This window comes from Pseudopipra pipra, chromosome 1, assembly GCF_036250125.1.
Source record: "Pseudopipra pipra isolate bDixPip1 chromosome 1, bDixPip1.hap1, whole genome shotgun sequence".
Classification (NCBI taxonomy): Eukaryota; Metazoa; Chordata; class Aves; order Passeriformes; family Pipridae; genus Pseudopipra; species Pseudopipra pipra.
In genome coordinates, this window is record NC_087549.1 from 119,636,499 (window position 1) to 119,658,490 (window position 21,992).

General features: G+C 38.8%; 1 protein-coding gene across 2 annotated transcripts in view; it reads left to right on the forward strand.

Moving 5' to 3' along the window:
* Nucleotides 1-21,992, forward strand: part of RFTN1 (raftlin, lipid raft linker 1) — a 97,665-nt gene that overhangs the window by 3,095 nt on the left and 72,578 nt on the right. Inside the window, exon 2 of one of the 2 annotated variants that reach the window (XM_064673670.1) lies at nucleotides 7,268-7,423. In XM_064673670.1, the coding sequence (XP_064529740.1) occupies nucleotides 7,279-7,423 (145 nt within the window). In that variant the 5' untranslated portion in view covers nucleotides 7,268-7,278. The remainder of the gene's footprint in view (nucleotides 1-7,267; nucleotides 7,424-21,992) is intronic. The other variant, XM_064673660.1, reaches the window with a different exon arrangement.

Here is a 21,992-nt window from a genome sequence, read left to right on the forward strand (position 1 = left end):
TAGACTAGCAGTTGTCTTAATTGACCAAATTATGTTCTTCTCCATTTTTTTTGTGTAGTCAGTACATTTTCTTGTCTCCCAGGGAGACAGTACCAAACCCGATGCAATAGTTTGGTTTTTAATCACAGAAATGCAGTTCATTATGACAGGGCATCCAGAGTTTTTGGTATGAGTCCAGGTTAGTCCTGATTTGTGTTCTGCTTCTGTTGAGTTGTGCTATCTTTGACCTCTCCAACTTGCCTTGGCTTCTGGCACATTTCATTTCATGCTGGTGTTTCTTGATCCAAGACTATAGTTTCCTCTGCTGAACTTTGTTCCTGTCCCTTGACATCTCTCTGCTTTTTCTAGCTTTCCTTCTTTATTAAGTAAGTCATCTTGCTGTGTCTGGAAACCTTCTTACAAATCCTCTTGTCACTTTCTTGGGTTCTAAGTTCTGCAGATACTCATATTATAGTTTAAACATGTTCCAGACCTCCCCTGTGCTCACATCCTCCTGTTTGTTCCTGTTCATCTCACTGATGAATTCTTTAGTTTTTGAGATTTGCTTTTAGAAATTGGAAACCTTAATTGCAGATTTACTTGGGTTGCTCTGCAGTTTAATTTAAATCAAATCAATGATAAAGGATAAATCTGGGATTATTCTTTCACCAACCTTTCTGTAAGCTGAGATTTAGTTATCAGCCTCCAGTCTAAAATCCTGACAGCACTGCTCAAACTTGTAAGTATATGGTGAAAAAAAATTGGTCAACTGTAACATCCAACAATAGATGGGACTATTGGTAATTATGGGATTTATGGTAATTATTCCTTGTATTTTCAAAGTAAGTATTTAAGAATCTTTCAAGTTGTTTGGTAAACTTAAGTTACTTAAACAAAAGATCCATCTCCACAAATAAAAATTATTTCAATATTTATTGAGTATATGCTTACATACTTTCCTCTGGTAACACCCACTTGATCTTCCTTTTTTTTCCAATGTATCTCTTGGTAAGGAATTTCCCTCTTAAACAGTGTAATCTCAGAAAAAACCTATGCAGTGGTAAGCCAGGGCAGGAAAAATGGGGATATGTCACGGACAGGGTTCTGTTCTAGGAACTGACAAAGGATCATCCTGGCGTACTATTCTGCTTTCTTTGTTTGTTTGTACACCCAGTTTGTCAGGTCTGATGTTCTTAATTCTTTGCTTCAGTTATGCTGGTTTTTTGCCTTGTTATTCCTCCTCTGCTTCATTGCTTTAACTATGCTAGGAAAGGGACTTGACCATAATTTGCAAGCTCTCTCAGGTTTTGTTCAGAGCTGAGTGGGGGACTAAACACTCTGGTTTTTTGCAGAGTGGGAAGGATGCAAGAATTAAGTGACCACATGCTAGCAAGTGAACTGAGCATGAAGTGCTTATTATGTTGAAAATGGAAAGGTCAGGATTGCAGGAGTGAAGGTTTAAGAAAATAAGCATGTCTCATTACTACACAACAAATGTGAAGTCCTGTAATTATTTGTAAATGCCTTCTAGCATCCCTGTGAGGTACCTAAGTATTACCCATGAAAGGAGGAACGAGGATAAAAGGTCTTAAACAAAATCAAGAGAGAAAACCTATTAATACATTCCAGTTATCTTGTTTCCCAGCTGCTGCACTCATCAGTAAGAATACTATATTCCATAATTTTGTGAAAGGAACTTTAGCAGTAAGTTATTATATGTATTTTAAAAAATAATTTGTGATAAACCTTACAGAATGCAGTCACTAGTCCTGGACAATAAACACTTTAAAAATACTAATGCAGGAAAACTTATTTTCACTAATTGTGCTTAAAAACAAGCTGACTAGCATGAATTGTCCATATAGCACATTGTAAATACTAAAATTACCTTGGTTCTATTTCATATGGTAGCATATTACATTTATATGTTTGTTAGAATATTCTATCTAATGCTATATACTTAGCAGTTGATTCTAATATTATAAGTATTTAAAAGAATTGCATCAGAATTCTTTTCAAATTATCCCCCTAAGTAGTCATCGACACAATGCATTGATACAGTTGAAATAAACTATTTAGCCAATATGTACTTAATTGATAAAAATCCCTTAAATTACTTACTCTGGTAATGTAGTCAAGCTTCCATTAGCCATGTGGTTCTGTTACATTTCAGTGTAATTTTCATTATTATTCCTTGAAGATAAATTGTTATGGAGTTTCATGAAAGGATGGATCAATAAATCAGAAAATTAGTTTAATTTGTTCCCCAAAAACTCCAAACAGAAAATCAGATCAAAGGAAAGGTTTTTTTTTTTCCTCTTCCTTTTCTTTGGGCTCTTTTCCTGCTGAAAAGCAATTCTGGGGCTTGAATAACTATTAACAAGAAAATAAGTTGTTAGCTACATGGTGTTATTTTATCCTTATTGTTCTTTGCTAATTCTGAGCTTGTTGTATTTAATCTATTTTGGACACACCCTAGCAGTGTGAGAAAGCAAACCCAAGCTCCAGAGGTTATTTTAGAAAGCTTAGGTTCAGAGATCAGTAGTTGAGAACTCTGTGCATCTCTATAAAAGCTGTAAAAATTCTGATGTTATATTTGAGATACACTAATTTTCGTGGGTCACAGAGGTGATTAAAAATGGAAATATTGTTGGATTTTTTTTTTCTCTTGCTGAGTACAATTTGTTGTCATTTTTTGGCTTTTTTCATGGCAAAGGTTTCAATAAAACCTGTTTTGGGAAGGAGTGTTCACAGGGAGGTCATGTGCCATGCTAGGGTGAGTTTCTATCCTGTTTTCCAGATGCTCCACAGAGCTCCTCTACTCCTGAAATTCATGAGTAATGGGAAGGAGGAGGTGGCAGCAAGAGGCTTTTTCTGTGGCTTGCAAGTTGGACATTTGCTTGGGTTGTATGAATTCTGGGTTACATTTTTGAACTCGGTTTGCAGAAGCAAGCTGCTCCTTCCCTAACCAGTGAAGGCCTTTGCTGTCATTCACAAGAGAAACTTAAGAATTAATTGACTAGGCTTTGCTGTTGTTCAGCAACTCATTGTACCTTCTATTTTTGATGCTTTTCAGAATTAAAGCGAGATACAGACTAAAAAAACCCAATCTGTTGTTAGATTTGGGTTTCAGTTCTAGTTTTATCATCACATGGCTGAACACATGAAAAATTTGAGATTAACAAGATCAGAAAGCATGTGTAAGATAATTTGCAATCTAAGTGAGTTTATTGACAGAATTAGTTTTTCTGGCATGTGTAGTTGTAAGAACTCATAGCTAAATCTTAATTTTAGTGGTTAATATTCTTCGTTAGATGTTACTTTTTGAAGGTATTTCTTGTAAGTAAGGAACTTGTGACTTGATAATTAATTTTTGCATTCATGAGAAAGAAAATGTGTGTCTTAGAACCTACTGCAGAGCAAAAAGAATTTGAAAATTTGGTAGTGTTTTTGAAGAATTATTTTTCAATTTACTAAAAAGTGGATATTAGTGATAATATTTTGTTTTAATATGAGTAAAAAAAAAGTGGAATTCACATGCAAGTATAGAAAGCCAGGATAAATATAAGTTGTACAGTAACCTTAAACATCCCTTGTAGCCAAATAACATACCTCCTGAAAAAGTAGATTGAAATGTGTTTAGGTTACTTTGAATACATCAGTGATGAATATTTCTTACAGCACTCTTTGATAACTCCAGTGTAGAAAATTAATAAGGTGAATAATGTCCTGTTGGCAACCGAATTTGTAACTGAAAAGCAAGGAGATTTTGTCAGATGATGGTGGGAAGACTCTGAACAGCACTAACTTTGCTGCAAATGAAAGGAAGAGGGTAATAACTAATGTTGAAAGTCTTTGGAAAGTTATAAGGCAAGCTGTCTCAGTAGGAAGTTTGTGGGATAACTTTGAGGAGAATCTGGTGATTCAGTAGTGACTTGTCATATATACATCACCAGCATATTTGAGAAAACTTTAAGTATTTGTACATCTCTGGAACTATTTTAATACTTAGACTCCTGTATTAAAGTAGGAACTTAATTTTTTAAGATTTGTTTTCTACTGCTGTAGGACTTGCATCCTAATTACGGTGGAAAAGGTTGTGATGTTGTGAAGCTTAATTTTTTCTCTCAATCCCTCATTTTTTTTCAAGAGAAAACATTCTTTTCCATCATCCTTTTCCATACTTTAAGTAACATAAGTGTGTATACTTAATGAAATGCGAGGAAGCATTTATCTTCAAAGATATTGATTGAAATTTTAGCCAAGCAGCACAAAGATGAAAATCAGTCTTCTAGTAAGCAATCACTAGGGAATTAGCACCAAAAAAAGGGTGTTTTCAGTCCATTTCCAATTGGGCAGGTATCCCATGCTGAATGGCTTGTGGGTTGGCAGTGTTCGCCGAGGTCATCGCTCACATGGACAATGAGGGTTGACCAGTTTTTCTCCAAAGGGCTGAGGAAATGCTTGCTGGAGAGGCACAGGAGAGTGTCTGTGGCTGCTGCTGGAAGCACAGTCTTGTATTTTCTAGCACTTTCACCCCAATTTAGGAAAGAATGCAACTCTCCACAATGTGAAATACTGAGTCCCTGAGGCCTACTTCTGCTGCCATCACTCTCTGAAGAGTCCTGTGGATTTCAGACTATTTGTATAACCAAAAGTTGCAGGCACTGTGGCCTAATGACCTCTGAAATGGAGTTCTTTTCCTTATGAAGTGCTGTCCCGTGTACTTAAGATGTATAAGAATTACTGGCCTACTGCTGAAACAGGAAATTTGATACACTTTCTAATACTTACTACTATCTCAATTCCTTACTAGCACAAGTATGCTGCTAGATGTATTCCATTACAGCTCATGGAAAAATGCCTAGTATCTTGTTAGGCTCATTAATATGTGGTAGATGTTTGTGTATTAAAATAAATAACATTTTAAACTGAAGCTAATAATATTGCACAGGCAGACAAAAGAACCTGCTGTATATACAAAGATGGTAGTACTTGTTACTACCAAAAAAAAAAAAAATGGTAGAAAGTATCACTTTGGGAAAATAAAAAGATCCTGGGGATTTTCAACATTAAATGCCAAATGAGAAAAAAAAGTCACAAACCTTGATTTCATTGGTAGAAATTGTTAAAGTAGTTTTTACTTTTCTCTCAAAGTAATCAGGGAAGGTTGTTTTCTGTTGGATGAATCCACCAAATATTGAAACTTCAGGAACACATATGATGCGTCATCCACTTTTTTTGATGCTGCAGGTCTTTCTAGGAAATGTTTTTTTCTGTTTCCAGGTTTTGTGTCATCAAATATTTACTATGTTGCTTTTTTCAAGTTTGGTGTGTTGGTCAGTCCAGTTTTGATCTATTTATTAGTGACTTTGCAAGAAGATGTAAGTATGCATTTATGGACTCTGCAGATGATCAGAAGATGGGTGGTATTGTTGAGCCTGGAAAGACTTCCAGCTCTTTCTTCCAGGAATGCAGGAGAATGGGATGAGATTATTACTGAGCAGTAGAAATGCAAAGAAATATAGCAAAGTTATGAGGGATGAGTTGGAAACTTCTCAGTTAGCTGTGTTGGATAAAAATAAAGAGAAACAGGTTCTTTGTCTGCTGGGAAGTTGACAGTAAACTGTGAACGTGATGATTTAGCTGTGAGTGATGATCTTGGGTGCAGTAGGTGTGTTATTTGCAGTAGAGACAAGGAAGCATCAATGTTATTTTAATAAGCCTTGTTAAGATCTCTTTTTGAGCATATGGTCACCTGTGTTCATGTAGAGAAATGAGAACAGTGATGCAAATGAGAGTGAGTGGGGTGGTGAAGGGAACAGAGATCCTGTCTTGGAAATGGCAGAACAGGACTTGAGAACATTTGTCCTAGCAAAATATGCTAAGGGATTTGGTAATTATTAATAAGAATGATTTCACAAGGAAATATGACGGAGTGAAAAAATGTATAAAAGTTAGAGCACAATATAATTATAAATAAATTTCTTGAAGTAGATTCCAAATATGTTGAGGCTGGAAATTTGACTTAACTTTCTAAGCATTTGGGGGATGGACCTGTGGCATGAGCTTGCAAGCAGCTCTTTGGAGATGGGCAATCTGAACAAGGTTTTCATTTTCTTCTTTAGGTTTATTAACTGTCAAGGTAAAGGCAGCCCTAGTCTGTGACTGAAGTTTTTCACGTGCTCATTGCTGTACACTGGAGGTTGCAGGGAGGCTGTGACACTGATCTTCCTGATGCTCTGTGCAGTTTCTTTACACTGAATGGATCCCATGCCTTGAGGGGTGTGGAATGGCCTGGGGGAGCCACTCTGTCACTACTGAGTGTTAATTCTGCGTTTCCCTCTCCATCCCAAAAGCATGAGTTTCTCCATGTAGGTGGAGGCAGGATGCTGGGTGGGTTGTAATGAAAAACCTACTTGATCTGTCTTTATTGTTTCATACTTGCTGCTGGTTGAAATAATTTGCTTCAGTCCCACCAATGCTGGTGAGAGGAATGAGAGAGTTTGGATCATCTAAGTATTTTAACCAGGCAGTTCTTCCATTCTTTCATACTCAGATAAGCCATAATGTGCGGGATATTGAGAAACATTTAGTGTGTAGCAGGAATGGTTGTCAGAAGTAATCTTTTAAAATCTTGTGGACTAGCAGCTTATTAAAGAGAAACGTATTTATCTAGTCCAGTTCTGTAGCCATGCCCCTCTTTTGTATTGAACGTGGCTTCTGGAAAGTGCCATTATTTCCGGTGGTTTACCTAAAAAAATGAGGCAGGAGGAAGTGAGTTTGTTTTGTAAATGCTGTTAGTTCTCTGCAGACCTGCTTTTTCCATTGAATTAGAAGGCTAGATACGAATTTTAATGTTACACAGATCTGTGTAAAGCTTAATACTAGCTGCTCTCATAGTAGTTGCATATATAGAAATTATTATTAAGTTGTCAACCTTTATATTAGCAAGTTATTTTGGATTTTCAGCTACTTTTTATAATGGCATATGTGTCTTCCAGAGTATACTATTGAATACCTTTGAAAGATGCAAAATACATGCATTAAACTGTCAATTTTCCAATAAAATAATAGCATGCCTGAGGGTTGATATGAGTACTATATACTTCTGTTACTATCTGAGCATTTATTTAATTATACTATTTCATATAGTTTGTAGTTAACTTGTATTTAAAATTAAAAATCCCCAAATGTGCTAGTGTAGGGCATGAAACCAGAAAGAAAAAAGTAAAAATTAATCGTGTTTATGCGTTTTCCCTTTTCCCTTTCCCTATCTTTGTATCAGGAGCTGCTGAAATGGGTTGTGGATTGAACAAACTAGAGAAGCATGATGAAAAACGACCTGGTAATATCTATTCAACTTTGAAGAGGCCTCAGGTAGAAACCAAGATAGATGTTTGCTATGAATATCGATTCTTGGACTTCACAACACTAAATGATAGTAAGTACACAGTATTTTTCTTTAGATTTTTTTTTCTATTCAAATTAACATGTTAATTGCTTCATAATAGCTTTTAATAGTAGTTAAGTTTTTTAAATGTCTTCAGTTTCTTTAGGTATAATGCCTTCTCTTCAGTCATAATATTTACGTGCTGAGAGCTTAGTGAGAATTTTGTGTTAATTTTTAACCTTAGAGATAGTTATAGGCTATCAGATTTTAGGTTCTTTTATGCCCCATCCCCTGTTTTTGGTTGTTTTTTTTTTTCTTTTACTCTGGTATAGATGTTTGTTTCCTTAATTTGCATTTTACCCAAGTTTTGTATGGTAAAGCCATTCAAGTCTGCCAGGTTATATACTTTACTGCTCTTTTTTTCTTCTTCCCTTTCTGCTCTTTGTGGTCTCTCGGGGATATTTTGAGAAGCTGGTGTTTTCGTTTTTGCTAACTTGCCTTAAATAACTCTTATGCAGTTACAGATGCTCACAGGTGCACCCATGTAGATGGAAACAGGATGGTGGGTGGCACTGAAGATCTAAAACATCAAAGGGGTGATGGTCCAGTCTCATGCAATTTTTACCTTAGGTTTTTTCTTCTCTCTGAAATAGTCTTGTTTTAATTCACACGACAATCCACAGACATTCCGTTTCTTTCCCTGCTGATTGACATCAGGTATCACTGCCAGTTTTGCTCACACCATTGCCATTGCCCTCTTTCACTTCAGAATTAGCCTGTTCTACAAGCAATTACTCCTCACACCATTTGGAAATCTGAAGCTTGAGCAGAAGGCTGAGACCTGCTTCTTGCTATATATAAAACAACACAGTACCAAAATCTGTTACAGCTAGCTGGCAGGATGCCAAGTAGGAGCCTCTGTGCTTTTGCCCTGTGACTTGTCTTGTTTTGCAAGTCAGGTCAGAGGAAAAGCCAAAGCGGTGCCTCTCTCACGGTGTGAGACAAAGAGCTGCTGGTACGTTGCTTGATGCGACACCTCTTGTGCAGTTCAGCGTGTCAGTCCAGAGTAATGGGAATTTGTTGGTTTTTAAAACTTTCTGCAAGTAAACTGGAATTTGGGAAAAGGTGGAGGTTTGGAATAGGTGGTTGGACAGGGCTGTGCTTCTGTAGGCAATGTGAGAGTTGAGAAATTTTGTCTTTGCAGACTTTTAGTGCCGTGCCTCCAGCACTTGTGTTCTCCGGTGTTTTTTGATGAGCTAATTGGGATGCACTGCTGTTATTGAGAGCACCAAGCAAATGGTAGAGGAATTTTTTTCATATTTATGTATTGCAGTTGTTTAGACATTTATGTATTTTTATTTCAAAGTGAACTGTTTATGTCCTTTGATAGTTTGACAGCTTTTACTGAGATGTACTGCAAGTTGTGTCATTAGTAAAAGTGAATTAATATTGAGGACACACTTCTGTGGGCTTTTCTGGATTGTTCATCACTGTTCTGTCTGGGTGCCTCGCAAACCTTTAGCATGTGCATTCTCCTGATACCTCATGAAGTGTCATCTTTGGTGTTCCCATTGAGTTTTGCTTGGGCATGTTGTATCCCCATCACTCCAGTCTCTGAAAATGTCAGCAGATAGGCTGATGTGGGGGGATGGAGCTGTTGTTCCTGCTTTTTATTCTTAGTATCACCTAAGGCTGTGTGCTCTCAGGATGGGCAGGGCAACAGGTTGTGGTTATGCAGCTCCGTCCACGTTCTACTCTTTGGCTGTACGAAGGCTCACACCGCGCTATGTGGCGTTACGTCGTTCCAGATTTTTCTTGGTAACGGCATCACTGGTTGATTTACATTTTTGCTGAGAAATAACCCTTGTAGATAACCAGAGTTAACGATGAGTGTTTCACCTATATCTGTGTGGATTCAAAGGCTTCTAAAAATGGAGTGCTCATAGCTGTGTAAAAGGAACATTTGGATTGTGAAGTCTGTCTTCTGTGAATCTACTTTAGCCCTTTCGGTGTGTGTATATATCTCCTGACATCATTTTTTCCACAAGTTTTCTGCTTCATTGGGTTTTTAGAATAAGCCATATTAAGTTATGAGTGGCTGCAGAGTACTTTATTGTATCCTTATGCTGGGCCTTATTTACAAGAACAGGGAGCCTGGCAGTGCAGACAGGTACTCATTTTTCTCTGGAGCTTTTCTGTAACACTGACTGCTCTGATAAATGTATTTCTAAACTAGCGTTTAATCTTAATGGTGAGAAGGATGCGATCATCTCTTCATGTTGCAAGTGGGAGCTAATTCACAGGTTACTGCCAGAAGGTTTCCAAATGCTTAGCATTTCCTCATGTGTTCCAAAAGCAGCTCATATTGACTTCAGACGTAAAGGTGTATGCTCGTCATATCTGCGGTTTAGAACTGCATATATTGGCAAATCTGATATCCAGACAATTAGAGACCAGTTCCAGAATGTGGCATTTGCAGTTTGGCTGGCAGCTGGGTGGATGTAAGTTTTCTGCAGCTTGGGAAGATACTACTCTCCTCTCTTGCCTCCTATTCAGTTCTGTGAATTGATTTAACTCATGTATCTGGCAGGTTATGCAGCTTTTTTGTTTCGTTATCCTCTGCCATAACAGTGTCTTGTGGAAGGGTCTGAAGAAGGCTGGAGCCGGTATAAGTGGTGGGAGTATGTTGTCAAGAAAAGAAACAGGACCTTCTTTAAATCAGCACACGCTGTTATGAACTCACAGAATCACAGAATGGGTGAGATTGGAAGGGACAACAGTGGGTCATCTGGTCCAACCTCCCTCCTCAAGCAGAGTCATCACAGAGCCCATTCAACAGGATTGTGTCAAGTTCTTGAATATATCAAATAGGGGAGACTGCACAATCTCTCTGGGCAATCTCTTCCGGTGCTCGGTCACTCATACAGTGAAGAAGTTCTTTCTCATGTTCAAGTGGCACTTCCTGTGCGTCAATTCCTGCCCATTATCTCTTGTCCTAGTGGTTGCCACCACTGAGAAGAGCTTGGCTCTTCCTTTTGACACCTTCCCTTCAGATACTTCTATTTGTTGATGAGATTCCCTCTCAGTTGTCTCTTCTTAAGGCTAAACAGGCCCAGCTCCCTGAGCGTTTCCTCTTAGGAGAGATGCTCCAGTCCTCTAATCATCTTCGTAGCTCTCTGCTGGACCCACTCCAGGAGCTCCATGTCTCTCTTGTACTGAGAAGCCCAGAACTCAACACAGCACTCCAGAGACAGCCTCACTAGGGCTGAGTAGAGGCTAAGAATTACCTCCCTTGAACTGCTGGCAGTGCTCATTCTTTTAGCATCACTGTTGAAAACAGGGATAAAATACTGTCCTGGTGATCATTTTTCTGCTGTGTTTGTTAGCAGTTTAACTTTGCTTGCTTGCTGTTTCTGGTTACTGTTTACCTTCTGGCATACACAGCTAAAGGAATATAAGAAATATGCTCCTGTATTAAATATTTTTATTCTTTTTCAAACTTTTGCCTTGCTCTGCATTGATGCAGATGTCCAGTGGAAATAGCGTTTGATCACTTGTTTAAGTACTGTATAAATAATGTATAGATGCAAAAGACAGAATTAAGGTTGCAAGCATAAACTTCATCTTTACATTTCCCAGTGTTACAAGATTGATATACTTGAAAGTAAAGTATCTAGGGAAAGATTTTCCAAATTTTCAAGGAAGTAGACTATGGAGAACCCATTGGTTTCTGTTGTGTGCCCCACGCTGATAATCTGCATGGTTTCTTCAGAATTAAAATGGTTAGATTTGCCACTGTCCTTTATTTCTTGAGCAAGTGTGGAAATTGATACCAGCAAAGGGTTATCATCTAGTGTAGACTGGCACTTGAGGAATAAGGGGCACCTTCCTAAGGCATTTCAAAACCTTGAGGTGGGCATGCTTGTTTTGAGTTATTGGCTTTATAATATCTGCTTATGAGCATTACCTTTCTTAGTTCTCCTAAGGTGGCCTCTCTTCCAAGAAATCACAGTCTGTCTTCCATGTTGTCCCTTGACAGTGTCATCCTGTGCTCTATTCTTTAGTCATCTGTACTGTCCAAAGCTTGTAGGCTGCTGCTCTTCCTCAGGTGAAATCACACCAGTTTTCACCCAAATTAAATTGATAAAATCATAATGCATTTTTACTTGTGAAGAAGACATTAGATTTGTGAATTGGGTGGCTCACTGCTGGGTTGGCAAAGTGCCAGAGGAGGTGCAGAGGAAAAGCAACATCTTCCGTCTGCTGACAGCAGTGACCTTACTTGGTTGCCCCAACTGTGACACATAACTTCATTCCTAGTGGGCTCATCCAGCTCCTGAACTCTGCCCACCTCGCTGTCATCTCGTTGCTGTCATTCCTTCACAAAGTCAGGCTCATCTGTCACTGTACGGTCCAGTTTCGTGTCATCTCCATCTTCAGCAGGTTTCTTCAGACAGGTTTAGACCCCCAGTCATTTCCTCTGCCGCTCCCTGGAGTCATTCTGTCTCAGAGACCGGCCACTCCCACTGGTGCCGTGCAACAGGTGCAGGTAATGCCTAGGAGAAGGTGTACAATACCTGTATCTGCAATAGGAATGTTTTTCTAGCATTCTGCTGGCAAATCCTCACTTCACACTTGCTCAGTTGGTTGCCTTCTCACTGCCTTTGAGACAGTACTAATGTTAAGTGGCAATGATTGAATTTTATAGCAATAAAACATTTGAGGAAAGTAAAAGACAGTAGCATTAGATGAATGCTGCAGCAAACCTTTTGCTAGAAAGCTGGAAGAGACAAATTAGGGTCTATCTGTATATACTTCAGGCCTTTACTGGGGAAAAAAACCCAAACCCAAAAGATTATATCACCTGCCCGAAAGTAAAAAATTGTTTTTATTTTGCATCTGTCTCCTTATATATAAAAGGAGCTGAATAATGATCATCTACCTCTACTATCTCCAAGTTTTATTAGAAATAAGAGGCAAATGGTGAGCAAGCCTCAGGAGGAAATGTGCTTGCAAATGTAACAGCCTTAATTTAAAGCAACCGTGTTTTCAACAGTGCCTTCGTGGGGTAAGCTGTTTTTTGTTTGGTTATTTTTTTGGAAAGAGAAATATTTCAATAGTCTGCATTCCTTACTTGCTCTTATCTCATCTACTGGTTTTGGAAAACTTCGCTTACAATGACAGATCATACAGAAACTAAGCTAACTTCTTCATCCTTTATTTCTTTTCTTCTACTTCTTTTCCATTATGACAGAAACTGGGAATCTGATAGTAATTTATTTCTTCACTTCTCGGAATAGTGTGGAAGTTTTGGTATTTAGGAGAATTTTTTTTGACTGACTTGATTAGATCTTTTTTTTTTTTTTGCTTTGCTTTACATTCCTATAATAAATCATTGGCCTGATGAGTTACGACAGGTTTTGGCCTTGAATAAAGTTGGCATGAAACATATGCTAGCCATGTGATGAGAATGAAATGGGTGTATAAATTTTTTTAAATGGGGAAAGGCTATACTCTGAACAAGCCATTTGTGCTATAAAACCACTGAAATCCAGATGTTTTGACAGAATGAAAAATAGCAATATTTCACATGTTCCAGAGAAGTTTTTAAGTTATAATATGAATACATGGACATATGGTTTTTATCCTGATTATCAAGAATTTGTCTATTTAGTAAAAAAAAAAAAAAAAAGAAGAAAGTTATTTAAAAGTAAGATTATTAGTTACATTCCAACATTCCTGACAGTACTCTCAGTGTAACAATTTTGCTACATACATAAAACACTCTGATTTGAGACATTTTCATGTGTATGTGCCTATATATATATATGTGTGCATATATATATGTGTGTGTATATATATATATATATATAAAAAAAATCTGAAAGTGTATCTTTCAAGTTTTGACAAGCATATGGATACTTTACTGTAATGTTTTGGAGCCAGTTATACTGCTCAAAAAATACTTGTTACAGTCTTATTAAAACTGCTAGGGCTGGGCTTTTGATTTTTATTGCTGGTTTTCCAGTACAAGACGTAAATAATGTGCTAGTGAACTTTTACAGAGGACATTACTATATTAGAATCAATAATTAAGACTATATCCATACTTGAGTTTTCTTTAATTTGAAATTAAATTTCAAAAAATTAAAAACAAAACCAAAAGAACCCCCAAACATAAAGAAAACCAACCCACTTCTCCAAGCAAGCAGCTTGTATGATTGAAAAAAAAGAACAAAACCTTCAACTCTGCATTTGCAGGTGTTATTTGATTTAAGACTAGTAAAAGCAAATGTTTCCCCATTGGTGAAGTTATTTAATTTTCTGTTTTCATTTCTGTAAGCAAAAGAACATAAATTAAATTAGCATTTGAGTTTTGTATTTCAAGTTGACCAGGTCTGTTACCACCATTTTGTCCTTGGGAGTGATGAAATAAAATTAGCACAGCAAAATATTGTTAGGTTATTTATGAGATGTGATAACTTGAAGCAGACTGTGTATAGATCATCTATAATGGACTAAAACATTGCTTCAGAGGAGATTAATATATACCAGGTTCGGAGCAGAAAGATGAGGAGCAGAAAAGGCCAATGGATTACTTCTGTGTAGCCCAGATCCTGCTAATGCTTCCCCTTTGTTGAAGCTTTGTCCATGTGCGTATCCGATTCAACTTAGTTTGATTATATGCACGTGATAAAACGAGTCGTCATAAGGGTTTTGCTGGATTTGGGCTTCAGTCCTTTCTATTAACGCAAGTATGAAGACATGAAATGTTTTTGGCTTCTCTTGGTTTTCTTTTTCTCTTGGTTGTGAACTACAGTCTGTAGCAATACGGAACCCTTCAGGACTTGCCATTGTGAGTCACAGCAAAGTGAAATGTTCCTGCTGTAACAGTTTATAAAACTTGTGTGTCTTGGGAAACTTGCAGTTTGACATAAAAGGAGCATTCCATATGTTAGGAGTTTAATAAATGCCATAAATTACATCATAAATGTAATTGCTTTAAAGAGTCATTAGATTTGAACGTTACCATTTTTTACATTTCACTCAAGTGAAAACTGTTAAGACGTATTTCAGTTTCTAAGTGGAAGCTTTGCTTTCAGTAATTATTGTACCTAGATCCTTGTTGTGGTAGACTGCATGCACACACTTCTTTTTCTATATGTATAAGCTTATCTGTATCTGTGCCTCGATAATGTCTGCAATACACAGGCACACGTGTGTATTGTATATGCACTTGTTGAGAGGGGTAATTCATGGGGATACAAGCTTTCAGTCACATTTTGCTTTATGGTTACACTTAATTGTAATATAACAGAAGGTACAAAGAGCTTTATCTAAAGTCCTGTGATGACTGTGACAGAACTGGGAATAGGTCCTGGGCAGTTCATGGTACTGGTAGCTAGATCATGGCCTTCAAAGCACCGTTCTCACTGAATCTAAGGCAAGAAGCCAGTCAATATTATGAATTAAATATCCTAGCATATATCTTACCAGTTATAGACCTGCAGGAAAGCTGTACCATTGAAATAATTTCAAATGGGAAAAAAGGCTAAAGTTTGCTGACATTGCCTGTCCCCTTAAGATCCAGCTGTACTGTGGCGCTGCTATTCTGAGTTGGAATAATACATTGTAGACTAGATGAAAGCTTTGATACAATATGGTATGTGTATTAGAACATCTCAAGTATGTTAAAGAATATGAGTATGATGTGTTTTGGAACTGTACTTTCAACTGTGATTGGAAATACAGGGTTTTTTTAGATGCTTTTATGGAATCTCACCCCCAATACATCTAGCAATATCATAGCCGCTTTTTCTATATGGATTCTGCATGTGTATTTAGGCAATGGGTGTGTGTGAAACAAAAATGGACTAGGAGGAAAGGAACATCTGCAGGGTGTTTTTTCTATTTATGCATGTTCCACATGCATAAATACTACTGTGTGCCACAGTAGTCATGTTTATGCTAACTTTTCTAGTCTGCACCTGTTCATAGACTGAAGATGGTGTGGCTGTAATACTCCATTCTTACCATGTAGTCATTGATTGTATCTACTGTCTTAGCTGAAGGTTCTTCTTAGTGTAGTTAGTGAGTTCTTACCAGAGTTCCATACCGTACATCACACATACATGAATGTTGTAATTCACTCGCATCATGGAAAAATACAGATATGTCTAAAAGGAGCTCTCAACTTCAAGAAACCTTTTCTTTCTATCAGCAACTGCACATGATCCTTCTGAGTGGCTGTGTCCTTTCTTTGGCCTTTGACTTTGCACATTTTTCCAGTCTTCATGTGGTTTTCATCCTCTTGATGCTGCTCAAGATCTAAGGAGCCAGACCTGGCAGTCTGCAAGGCCAGCGGTCAGGCGTTTCTGATGGAATGGTGAAATTCTTCAAGCCACAGGGGCCCAATTCTGTTTTCTCAGAAACAAAACCCCCCCTGTGTTTAGCTGGAACAGGAGATCACACAGTGGCTTGGAACTTCAAATAACAAATGCCTTATGGTTTTATTACTGGAGAGAAGTGATGAGTCGTCATCATCTCTATAGTAATCTGCTTAGTCATTTTAGGACTTGTTACTACAAATTCCTGGACATCATCCAGATAAAAGATGATGTGCAAAATCTGTGCAATATTGTAATGGAGTTCTTAACACATTTACAAAATAAATTATTGTTGTTTGGTTAAAATCTCACGCAAATGAAAGGTTGAGAATTGGTTAATCCTGAGTGGAGGATACCCCCTTTGAGAGAAAAAAGGACCTTTTGGTGTCAGCTGCTCTTGATCTTGAGAAATTACTTCTTTTATTCATACTGAAAGTAGATGTACATTAATTGTGGGGGAGTTTTTTTTTTTTTTGTTTCCCTTTATATTTCTCATTTTCTTGTATGAAGAATGAAGAGTCTCTGTTGTGACAGAAGTGGCATTTCACATGGCCTGTAACAGTGTCGTGGTGGGTCAGGCCCAAGGGTCCCCATAGCAGAGCGCTGATTGGTGTCAGGCTGTGTGTTATCTTAAATCAATAGTGGGGTGCAAGAGGAGTAGACAACCAGATTGGAGCAGTTGCTTCTGGGAAGTTTACACCACATTAAATGCGTTTTGAGGGTTTTACTTCAGACAAGAAAGTTAGTGTCTTCCTGTACACTGGACATCCCACTGCATGTTTCAAAGCAGCCTGCAGGAAAGGTATCTGAAAAATGTTCCCATCTGGCTTGCAAGCCCTTCTGGGGGCCACTCCAGGAGGTGCTGTTTTGTCCCAATGTCTGTCTCATGCACATGACTCTGCTTGTCGTTGCTCTGCCAGTGACACTTGTAAAGAGATTTCACATGCAGAAACACGTCTTAATTTCTGTTCTACATCTGTTCTGGGTTTGTTTTCTGTTCCTGCATTTTCATACATGCTACCATTGCAGCTACTGCCTGACAACTTCTGACTTTTTCTGCCACTGGCAGCTACTCTGTGAGCACACTCCAGATGAGCTGACTCCTGCCTGCTTCCTCCTTACCTTTGTCTGAGGAGGAAGACGTGGACCATGCTTTACCTTCGTGAGTTTTAAGTCTTCTGTGTTCTCTGCCCTATAGACAGTGGAGGGTACCATGGATGTGGGACGCAAAATTCAACTGCTAGGGCTAGTGGTTCCCTCTCTGCACTTGAGGATGGTGTGATAGGCCAGAATTTGCACTTGTACAAGCTACTTCCATGACTTTGCTATCACTGGATGAAATTCTGGGAGTCCAAACTTGCTTTCAGGGGTGTGTGGCTGTCGCCGTATGGAGTCCCATGGTTGCAGTAGCTGATGGTCAGTGGCTGGCCAGTTTGGGGAGGGAGGACAAGTTTGCAGTGGGCAAAATTATGATCAAGTTCTGCAGTGTTATCCTCCAGACTGTTCCAAACACTGTTCTTGCAGAGAGGATCAGCAGAGCTGAGTGTCTAGAAGTGAGCAGATTCACTCTTTTCCTGGTGCCATTTGGCTGTCCTGCATGGGCATAGTCTCTTGCCGTACTCTCAGTGCCTGTTTTGACTTTTTCTCCCTGTTGACAGATGCCTTCAGCTGCTGGCTCAATGGTCCTCAGGAAGAATAACAGACTTCAGACTCAGTTGTTTGCTAAGGAAAAATATGACTGACAAGTAGCAGCAGCAAACTATGCAGGAAAAGGGAGGGGTGAGGGTCAAACTTGAGCCCTGCTCTTAAGAGAAGTGACAGAGGAAGGAGAATTGACAAAAGAAATGGTAATAAAGTCTGCCCTTCTGCTCCACTAGCTTGGAGGGGAGAGACTTCTAAGGAGAAGGAAGGGGGGTAGTACAGTCTGATGAAGTCCTGCTCTCCCCTACTCAACAAGAAAACATGTATCTCTCCCTGGGAAGCATCTGTTCCTCCCTTACTTTTCTCTTAGCTTGCGGAGGAAATGGCCTGCCAGTCCTGTTCCTAAGCTTTTGGCTGAAGCACCCCATTCAGAGAAGGACCGTGCCCTGTCAGCTGCTTGATAGGCTGTCAACACTCAGCTGACGTGTCAGCTCGTATGAAGCTCCAAAAGGTCTTCATAGCCAGAATCCTTCAATCCTAGAAACTGCCTGCACACTCTTTCCCACAAAAAAATGCAGCAGTCAAGATATCTGTCAGCCTTGTGTTGAGCTATAGCATCCCTAGCCCAGGCTCCCTGCCATAGCTTTCCTGCTGCTGCACCCCAGAAAACACACAGGCTCTTCAGGCTTCTCCACTGAAACAGTGGAGTGGAAGGCACAGCTGCAGCTAAACACCAATGGGTCAGAAAAAGAGTTCAAGCAACACCTTGGCCAACTTTATTCTCAGATGAGACTACCATGGCCCAAAAGTTACAAGGAAAGTGTTATGAGGAAAGCAAAGGAGGAAAAGTGGGATCTAGAATCTCAGGAGCGGGGGCAAAGACAACGAAAAAGGGTGATGTGATGACATGGCATACACCATAAACATTCCTCAGTGGATCATCATGACCAGAGAAGTCACTGGAGCAAAAACTAGCCCAGCTTTGGCGTCTGGCACTGCACCTACAGACATGAGGAGAATGTGAGAGATATGCACCCTGTCTGCAGGCTGCATGTTGAAATGGAGAATAAAACCCAATCTTCCAATATCCTTACATTGAGTAGAACCTACCCCAGTACAAAATGATGTGTCCATGCTGTGGGTATCTCTGCAGCAGATAACACACAGAGCTAGGAGGAGTTCCAGGGGCAGGACCATGTTACTAAGGGGGTATGGGACCAGGTGACTTGTCATGAGTGCAGAAGGGGAGGGCACCACCCTGACAGCCTCTGACACCTTAGTACTATGTCTTCTTGAGAGGTAGAACCACCCTGGCCGGGACCAGTTGTAGGTCATGGACATGGAGACCCCAAATGTTGTGTGTAATGCTATTGCTGTGTTCCTCTGTATTTGGACAGGGAAGGGGCTTCACAGCAGTGCCTGTCTATGTCTGGAAGCCTAAGAATGTGGTGTTAGCATGACACTTACTATAGCCTGCTCAGTTTGTTGATAGATGTGAGCACTTGTGCATGGTGGGAAGAAGAGACACAATCTTTACAAAGGAGAGGACAGCAGGAGAAAATAGAGCAGATAAAATAAGGAAAGAATATGAAGGGGCAGGAGGAGATGAACACACAAACTAAAAAAACTTGAGGGTCATGGGTGACTGTAAAAATGGAGGGACAGATATCATTTGACATGTTAAGCAGGAAGAGAAGACATGGCATTGCATGAGTTTTCAGTGTTTGGGGAATTTTCCATGGCCAGAGGGATGCCTTTTTGTTGTATTGTATCAGTGAAGCCTGGCAGGGACTGCTGCTGTCATTCTGACAAGATTTGCTGTCAAGTTTTGCCTGAATAAAAAAACCCATGGTATCATGCATGGGCAGGCACATGGTCTTTTACTAAAGAAGTCAACTTACATTTCTGGATTCAGATCCCTTTTGGGTCTTTCATGGCAACTTTTTTTTTTTTTTTTTTAATTTGAAGTGACATGAAAAACCTCCTCTGAGTGTCTTGGACTTATTTCGTTACTGGGCAGGGAAAGGTTACTTTAAACCTCAAAACGCTATCATTTCTAGGAAAGATCAGCATTCAATTTAAATTTTGCTTGAAGGATAACCTGAGAACATTTAGGTAGCTTAAATCTATCATGTCTATTGTGCATGGAAATGGCAGGATTTCTAATTTTCTTTGTCCAGTTCTGTAAATACATAGAATTGTTGCTTTAGCAACAATTTGTGACTGCAACTTAAATAAGGTTATGAATATTGTACTCAGCAAGATAATGTAGTTTGCAAACCTTAATGATTGGGTCTCAAGTATTAACTGTTTTTCGGGTTAGTGTTCTTACAGCATTTGCACGGGTTTTGTGTGTGAATGTCTGACCTGAGTTTTCTTTACTTTTGCTTTGTATAGAGAGAGGCGTTGATCTTATGTCCACGAATCTGCATTATCTACCTGAGCCCTTTGCTACTGTTTTGTTTTTCAGTACCTGTGTGAATATGCACAGGTGATAGGTAGCCTAATAAGTCTGTAGAAGATGTAAATGTACTGCCAAGCAAACGCGTCACATTGGGCCTGGTATAATGCACCTTTTTTGCATTAGGTCTCAGTTTAGTGTTGCATTCCAGTGCTTGCTGGTTCATGGATAGTCTGCAGCAGCTTCAAAACTCTTCAGTGTAATAATTTGGTGAAATACCATTTGAACATTACTATCTTGCAGCCATAACATATTACAAAGCTGATAAAGATTGATCCAGGCCTCCAGACTGTGGCCTTCTCTTTAAGCGATGAGGCAGTCTGGAAATATGTTAATGGCTCATGTAGAGGACAAGGACTTATTAGCATTTGCCAAACACTAGCTCCTTTGGCACTCGTTCAGGTATCTTGGCAAAACCCTGACAAGTGTTGTATATTCTTTCCCAGTATCTAAAACACTAAACACAAGTCTTAGTGACTTGGTTTCATCTTATTGCAGTCATACGAATATGTAATATCCTGGGCTTCAGAGGAGTCCGAGTGACGCAGTTACCGCATGAAATTGCAAGTTGCTTTCTGTGATATAACTTACACACCCAGCAAACTCTTGGTTTGTGTGCAGTCATGCTTTTGCAAATGATTTGATACTTGTGACACATTGTGCTATATGATAAACTTAGGATCAGAGTAGTGTCAGGGAGTTTCCGAGATACAAGGTGGCATATGAGAAGTTTCAGCTGAGTCTGATGCTTGCTCAGCAGCCACTGCAGTGAACTGGTATGACTCTTCCTGGTAAGTGGTAACCCATGCACTGTGATAAAGTCTTGCACAGGAACTGCAAGTCGAAGGCTTCCCAGCCAATTGCTTTTTGCAAACCCTGCTTATTTCATATACAAATTTTACAGAACTCTCAGCTTCCTTTTCCCCCCAAGTAATCATCCTCTCAACTTGAGACTTGCAGTGATTAGCTACAGATTCTTCTTGAAAAAAACAGTCCTTTCAAGGGGAAGAGAATCTCATTAAGCCTTTGCTGCAAGCTGCAGCTCTTGATCAACACACAAAAGACAAGCTTGACAGTCATCAGGTGAGTTAAGAACTGCAAAAACATTATCTGTCTCTGTTAAACAGTCATCAGTTGAAAGAGTTCATCTCAATCTGAGAATACAGAGGCTTTTGGTACTATGTGGCACATAAAAAATTAAAGGATGTGAGAAGTGTTAAAGATGCCATGTGTTTCCAAATGAGTTGATAAAAGGCCTTAAATCTGAAAGAGAATGAGGTATGAGGTTTACAAATAAATAGATACAATTTTTTAGAAAGTTAGAGGTAAGCCAAGACATGGTTGCTGGTGAAATATAAATAAATAGCAGTCTACTGCTGTAGCTCCTCAGTTGCTAAGCCCTCTGCAGTGTTCTTTTGTTTGAACAATTGTTTCCTGAATTTCTTAATAACAACTGATAATAGAATTGACAAATAGTGCTAAATTACATGGGTTAATTCGCTAGCAGTTATTGCACAGATTATTAGTAAGCAAAAAAAATTAGCATCTACTTCTATCTCAAATTACAAAACAAAAGAACAAAAAGAGAGTGACAGAATAAATGGTCTTTTGTTAAGTTAATGTCTCATAAAGTTTGGAACTGTGTCAGAATTGCTTTTTTTGTTTTGTTTTGTTTTTGTTGTTTATTTACTTAGGAATGCTCGGCTCAGATGCAGCATCTGTCTTTCTCTGCAGTCCTTCGACCCTATTTTTCCAGCTGGGTTGAATGCCTTGATGAAGCCTTTCAAGTGATCAAATAGATAAAATTGTACAGATTCTGTGGGATTATTTTCATTGTTCTTCACCACATGTTCACTGAATACAACACTTTATAATTGTAAGACTTTGTTTTCAAGCTGCACTCTTGCACTACTTGTTGTCTTTGTTTTATGTTTAGTTTTTCTTTATTATAGTAAATTTTTGTGAAAAATTGGTCTTCTCATCAAGAGGTACTTCCAGGGAACCCTTCCAGAAACATTGATGCAGACTACTTTATCAGTGATATTTCATTATTAGCCAGTAGCAGGTCTGGCCTTTCTTGACATAAAAGAACTTAGAAATGGTTCTCTGTTTTACAGAATCCATTTAGGAC